Source organism: Cucumis sativus, chromosome 1, assembly GCF_000004075.3.
Source record: "Cucumis sativus cultivar 9930 chromosome 1, Cucumber_9930_V3, whole genome shotgun sequence".
Lineage (NCBI taxonomy): Eukaryota > Viridiplantae > Streptophyta > Magnoliopsida > Cucurbitales > Cucurbitaceae > Cucumis > Cucumis sativus.
Window position 1 is genome coordinate 29,742,805 of NC_026655.2, and position 7,391 is coordinate 29,750,195.

At 30.2% G+C, this 7,391-nt stretch overlaps 1 protein-coding gene and 1 long non-coding RNA gene across 2 annotated transcripts; one reads left to right on the forward strand and one right to left on the reverse strand.

Annotated features, from left to right (window-relative positions):
• The first annotated feature begins 595 nt into the window (after window positions 1-595).
• LOC101205658 (metalloendoproteinase 3-MMP) lies at window positions 596-1,936 on the forward strand. The gene has a single exon (XM_004139116.3). It carries the CDS (start codon window positions 596-598, stop codon window positions 1,538-1,540), a length of 945 nt encoding a protein of 314 aa, XP_004139164.1. The 3' UTR covers window positions 1,541-1,936.
• A 1,863-nt stretch (window positions 1,937-3,799) lies between these two features.
• On the reverse strand, window positions 3,800-6,118 carry LOC116402567. The gene is made up of 2 exons (XR_004215008.1): window positions 5,470-6,118; window positions 3,800-4,114 (listed from the first exon to the last, which is right to left on the reverse strand). It is a non-coding gene; the product is annotated as an uncharacterized LOC116402567 (long non-coding RNA).
• Between the last annotated feature and the right edge of the window lie 1,273 nt (window positions 6,119-7,391).

A 7,391-nucleotide genomic window follows, 5' to 3' on the forward strand; every position in this document is an offset into this window, starting at 1 on the left:
ATTATAATTTTATTAATCAACATTTATACTTTAAGGTTAACTAGCAATCTCATCTCATTATCATTACAATAATGTCAAATAATAAAAATCGAAAGATGTGAAAGGAAAAGGCAATATATAAATGACGCCTTTGCAAGTTCGCAGGCACCATTTAAGAACCCAACAAAGGACTAACATATTTTGCTATTGAACTTTTTTTTTTAATTTGTTTAAATTGAAGTTAGAATTGTTGTAAATATATACAACTAATTGAAGTTAGAGAAAAAAAAAAACTAAATTAAAATATTATTATAAATATTTATAAATATTGCACAATTTTATCTTTGTACAATCTAGATAGATATGTATTACACACAAGAGAACATTAATTTAATTATATTGACTAATAATATGCTTATGCTCAAATAAATTATTCTTAGTTAGCTCTCCGATTCTACAAGACATGCTTCCCATTTCTTCTCTTTTTCTTCTTTAATTAACAACACCATTAATTACAACTGTTGTTTATAATTTAAATATGTAATATTATTTATTAATATCATAGGACTATGCTTATAAATAACCTCTCCTTCATTCTATCATTACTATCAAAATCATGGGGAATAAACCTTTGGCAATTCTTCTCTTGATCATCTCTATCTTCCTTCCTCTTTGCTTTTCACTTCCATTGATCCAAGTTTCTCCATTTGCATTTCTGAATGACCTCCAAGGATGCAAGAAAGGTGATAATGTCAAAGGCATATCCAAGCTTAAGAACTTTTTCCGTTATTATGGTTATTTAAACCATCAAATCAATGCCACTGGTCATTTGATCGACATTGATGCCAACGACATCTTTGATGATCGCTTGGAGTCTGCCATCAAAACCTACCAACAATACTTCCATCTAAACCCTACTGGATCGCTGAATGCCGAGACGTTATCCCAACTTGCAACACCTCGGTGTGGCAATCCAGATATCATTAATGAAACCACTGGTAGAATGCTATCAGAAGATATCGACAACGTTAGTAGTCATGATCACCATCACCTTCCCCATGCTGTATCACATTATGCTTTCTTCCCAGGAAGGCTTAGGTGGCCATCTACCAAATATCGCCTCACATATGCATTTCTTCCTGGCACTCGTGCAGATGCAAAAGCACCAGTGGCACGTGCGTTTGCAACATGGGCTCGAAACACACATTTTAAGTTTACTTTGGTCACAAACTATAGAAGAGCTGATTTGAAGATAGGATTTTATAGAGGAAACCATGGAGATGGGTACCCATTTGACGGGCCGGGAGGAACTTTGGCACATGCTTTTGCTCCAACTGATGGGAGATTTCATTATGATTCAACAGAGAAATGGGCAGTTGGGGCAGTGAGAGGGAGATATGATTTGCAGACAGTGGCTTTGCATGAGATTGGACATCTTCTTGGACTTGGGCATAGCACAGTTAAAAATGCTATAATGTATCCTTATATAAAATCTGGGTCCACTAAGGGTTTGAATGTTGATGACATTAAAGGGATCAAGGTTTTATACAACAGACGTTAGCCTAATTCAGAAGTCTTTTCAACAAAAGTTCTACAGTGTGTTGCAAGTTTAAATAACCAGAATGATACTCGGGTGCAAACTAGACTGTATCTATGAAATCAAGAAAGTCTACTACATAACAACTTGTTATTAGATGATAAGGTGAACTATAAGATTGATAGGTGCAACCTGGGATGCATGTAAGTATTTTTCTTTTTTTTTGATACAATATTTGTCTACGTGCACAAGTTTCTTTCTTAAGTCCATCATTTTTCTATCTCATATACATCTAAGTGTATTAATTTAATTTTACCTACTTATGTGATGATCTATAGTAGTGTTGTATTTAATTTGACAATATTTTCAATGTTTTTGTGGGGTTGTTTTTCATTTACCTATTTCACATGAGTTTCAAACCATTATATTGTTTGAAAACTTTATATTATTAACTAATGAATATCTTATTTTACACCTGATTGCTTCAATATTCGAAGCAACAATTCTATCAAATAAATGGAATAATTTTTTATCAATTTGACTACATTATCATTGAAAAGAGATTCCTCACATTGAGAAAGTGAGAAATTACTACAATATTTCAAAATCCTATTCTAATATAGAGATTTTTTAAATCATTAACTACATATATTTTTCTTGAGAACAAATATTGGAGTCCCAAATAATTTGACCTTACACAATATTTTAAAAAATCGAACGTTCAAATTTTTGAACCAAACAAATATATAATTTGAAAGAAGAATTTTCATTAAACCAAATTTTATCAAAGTTTTTAAACAAATTACTTTGACAAATTTTTAATTAAAAATTAAATAGGAGTTAAAAAGATGAATAATAAACCAAAAAAAAAAAAAATCAAACATGCATCATACTAAATTAAGCAAATATAAAAAGTACAACATTTTAACTCATTTGAGAACGAATGTTAAGACTTCGAAAAAATAATCAATCTTCTCACTTTAAGAATCTAACGAAGTAGACTTACACATATTTTTAAATTATATTTGTCGACTTCTTTTTTAAAAAGAAAAACAATTAATTACAATTATGGAGATTAATACGGCAAAGTAGTCTAAATTTTATCAAACATAACAATCAAAATAATGGGAAGATTTCAACAAATAAATGAGTTAAGACAATAAAATCAAAATATATAATGTGGGATGATATACTAATTGAATTGATAATTAAACTAAATGCATCAAACAACAACCAGAAAGTAAATATTAAAAATTAAATGATCATCAAAATAAGAATTAATGAATAGAAAGAAAAAAAACTACTTACCAAAAACAAATGTTATAAAAAATTTTGCTATTTTTAAAAATGCCCTATAACTATATTAGAAAAAAAAAACCTGTAAATAAATAAATAAAGATAAATCCATTTTTCCAACCCTTAATTATACTTTCCCTTTTACACATTTCACAAAAATTTAAGAAATTTCATTCTCTCCGATATGTATTTTACTCAAGGGTGTTCAAATAGCTCGAGAACTTGAACAATGGAGATTATGAAATCCAAATTGTAAGGAATGGATTGGATTGTGTTAAATTTTTTATGTTTTTTTCGGGTTGTGAGTTGGGTTCGGGTTAGGTTTTTAAAAATCCGAGTTGATCTAACCGAACTCGAATTTATAATATTATTAAAATATATCTTACAATTTATAAATATTATAATTCAAATATATTATTACTAAGTTTTTTGAGTTTGTAATAGATATGTTTTGTCCACGCGTTCTGACTTCTCATAACATCATTTCTTATAAACAATTTATAACAAGAGTTACTTCTCAACAAACGTTATTTTTTTTTAGAAGAAAATGAAATCGCACCAAATGACAAACTTATAGCTTTATTTGTGAGTAATATCAAGAGAAGATCATTTGACATTCTTTTTCAAAATCAGAGTCAATTGGTAATTTGGACCCAACTTTTAAGTCATCCATAAAAGAATTTCCAATCTTTTTTTTTTGGGGTTAATTTATTTTGGATGAAGTGACCTATTTTCAATAGGTCAAAGCACTGATGAATATTTAAGGAATATATTACTGAAAATATTGATTTACTTCTTAGGTTAATTAATTAATATTGAATCATGTTATCATTATTATCACTATAGGTTAGAGAGCATTATTTGGAGAAAGATAAGACCATAGATTATGGAACAGCCGCCCAAAGCGTAGGGATAATGATTTGGAGAATAATGCTTCACTTATTAAAATAAAAAGGAGAATTATTATTTGTTTTAAGTCAATGAATATGATAAGTAAACGTATTGTGTTATTGTGATGTCAATTAATTTAAGGAAAATTAATTCTCCAAATGTTTGAGGAATCTCAAACCCTCCTAGAAAAGGTTTTCTTCAAAACCACCAATTTGCAAGCCAACGCTTGATGAACGATGGAAGCCTCACAGCAAAATTGAAAGAATTGTGTAATCACATTATAATTGCAAGTTTCACAATTGAAATCACAATTGAAAATGCTTGAAAATCAAAAAAACAAAGTGCTGCAAGTGCTCGATCATCACCATGCCCAATTGCAAGCTAATTCGATCTCATTAAAGCAAACATAAACTAGAGATAACCTTGGTGCAAAACCACAAGAATGTGTCTCAATCACAGAAATGCAACAAATAATATATAAGAAGTAAACATCGCCACAAAAAATCCACCCAAGTTTTGATACATACTAATAAGAACTACCCAGAAAAATTGATTCAAATGGTTGGTAAACTAACATCAACATCTATTCTTCTGCACAAATAAAAAAACACACATTTTCCAATGCCACTAATCCCCTATTAAAGGATTTACCGATTGTATCTTTGTACGAAGGGAGAATTCTTCACCTCTTCCTTAGAAAATTCAGTAGTCATCTCGGTAAGTAAGGGTTCGTTTGATAACGTTTTTGTTCTCTGTTTCATGTTTCTGTTTTTATTTTTTAAGAAACGGAGATGTTTGGTAACGTTTTCTGTTTCTTGTTTTAAAAAAAAGTACAAATGTTTCTCCTTTTATAAGGAATTAGTGGGAACAAAAAAAGTAGTTTATCCCGTTCCGTTCTCAATTATTTCTATTAGTTTTTTTTTCTTTTTTCTCAATTATTTCTATTGATTTCTTTTTCTTTTTTTTTTTGGATTTTTTTATTTATTTTCTTTTCTTTTTGCTCAATTCTTTTTATTGGTTTTCTTTTCTATTTTTTTCAATTATTTTTATATTTCATTTTCCTTTTTCCTTTTTCTCTCCTGATTTCCTTTTTCTTCCTCTTATTTTCATTTTCTTTCCCAAATAACCACTCTCAAGGTGGTTTCCTTTTTCTTCCTCTTATCTTCATAGTCTTTTCCAAATAACCATTCTCTTCCTCTTTCTCTCATCGTCTTCATTGTCTTCCTCTTCGCCTCACATTGTCTTCCTCTACACGACACCTTCCTCTTTGCTGGATTTAGGTTTTCCTCTTCCTCTTTGCGTGAATTGTGTTTTTGCTGTGGGTTTCACCGAATTTATGAGTTTTTGCTAGATTTTTGTTTTAGCCGTGAATTTTTGTCGTGGGTTTCGGTCCTCCTTTTCATTGTGGGTTTTCGTCTTCCTCTCGTCGGTTTTGTCCTTCATATCCCAATCTTCATCTCGTTCTCCATAAGATTAAAAGAAGACTTTCCTATCTAGGTTTGATAATTTTATTTTTTTTATGTTTAATGGGGAACATATTTTTGTTTGATGTTTAATTGAATTAAATGTGAATAAAATAAAAAACGAATCTCAAAGAAAATCAATAAACAAGACACAGTTAACAAACCATTTTTTGTTTCTGTTTCTTTTTTTTTCAAACAAGAAACAAAAATAGTTATCAAACACATTTTTGTTTCTTGTTCTAAAAAAAGAAGGAACAGGAAACTGGAAAACTAGGAACAAGAAACAGGAAATGAGAACGTTACCTAAGAGGCCGGTTATGACGCACCAACAAGGAGTGGCCAGTTCCTCTTCCATTCTTGCCCGAAAAACATCGACCATGGATCAAATTTCCTCATCTTCCTTCTATTGTTTGCGTTTGTTTGTCTCTTTCGCAAGTGAAAAAAAAAAGGGATTTCTTTAATAAACAAAACCCATCCCTTTCTATTTATTTTCTTGCACTTGCAGCAATTCACCAAAATCCTTTTCTCCGTCTTCTCTCTTTCAAATCTCTCTTCTAACGTCAAGAATTGAGTTACCCATCCCGCGTTTGCGTTACCCAATCCCATCTTTTTCTAATTTTTTCTTTCACTTGTCGATTTCCCGTCGCGAGGAATTGAATCTGATAGAGTAGGAAGAGCTACCATGGTCGGAGAACGAAGAAATGGAATGGGTAAGAGATTGAAGAAGGTGAACAAAGAGATGAAGCCCTATCCGAAGAGCGAAGAGAAACATCGAAGGAGAAGAGAGAAGAGAGAAGAAAGAGAAGTCATGAAATTTGAGAACGAAGAGAAACAAAAACGGAAGAAACTCTTTTTTCTTGTTCCGTTTCTATTATTTTGAGAACGAGAAACAGAGAACGTTATCAAACACATTAGTTTCCTAAAAAAATTAAAAACAGAAAGAGAAAACAAAAAACGGAATCGTGACCAAACATGTTCTTAGATGCCTTTTCTATGGCTATAGAGGTCTCTTCAATCACTTCAAGGTCTATAATACTTTCTTCATATTAGTTAAAACATTCTCAGAGTGTCTATATATATACGTAGTATTTTCCAGAAGGTAATGCAATCAAACACCATTCATGATATTCTTTATCACACCACACAAGTCTTAATCTCTTATCAAAATCCATGCATAAAGTTAGAAATTGTATCTTATTCCATTTGAGTGAATTTATCTCCCTTTAACAAGTTCTAAATTTCAATAGGGCAGAAAGCATATTAGTGCTACAATGCTTAACTTCATGTATTGTGCATGCCTCCTACATATTGTGTTTTATCGTTATAAACAAATTGACCTCCATGATGTATAAACACTCTGAATATACACTCCCCCATCTACACACATATTACATATTGTCAAATAAACAAACACAGTCAATGAGATTATCATATAATTATAGCAGAACACATCCATCATCTATTAAAATCCACCCACGTTGAGAAGAGAATAACAGTAAAAACACCCATAAATCTTTGTTAGGAAAAAACTACTGTCTTAAGAGAATGTGAGAAAAAACACACCCGGACAAGAGCAACCAAACTTTTAAACTTTTGCTAGAGTAAATACTATTTTGTATGGTTGATTTAAGGAGGTGTTAGAGGCAAAGTCTATTCTAAGACTATATGAACTAACTTTTGCTAGAGTAAGTACTATTTTGTTCGTCCAATTAACTAAAATCAACCGTATTTTAAAACTCAAATATGCTACTATTTTTACATTTCTAAAATAAAATGAATTACATCTTAAATATATACTATTGTAATTCAAACAAAAATTTATTGTACATCTAAACACAAACTATTATAACCCATCCATAATAACAAACACCTTGCTCTAAATTCCCATATTATTAAAATTAAAAGTGAAAGAGTGAAATTGTAACTAACTTCATAACTCTATACTTTAGGGTTGGTTGTTTAAGTTGAAGATTATGCAAAACTATAATAACTAGCTACAATAAAAACTATTTAAATATTCGCAATTAGATTTGGTAAACACTATTTCAAACTCCAATTTACTATTTGACATTCATTGTTTTTTTTAAAATTCTTTTCTTTAGTGTTTACTATTTTGTTTTCAAACCTGACAAACAAAAATTTAAACTAAAATAATATAGGGTAATTATAATGGATGACAATTTGAGAAATAATAATTAACGATATACCAACATTTAATTTTTTTT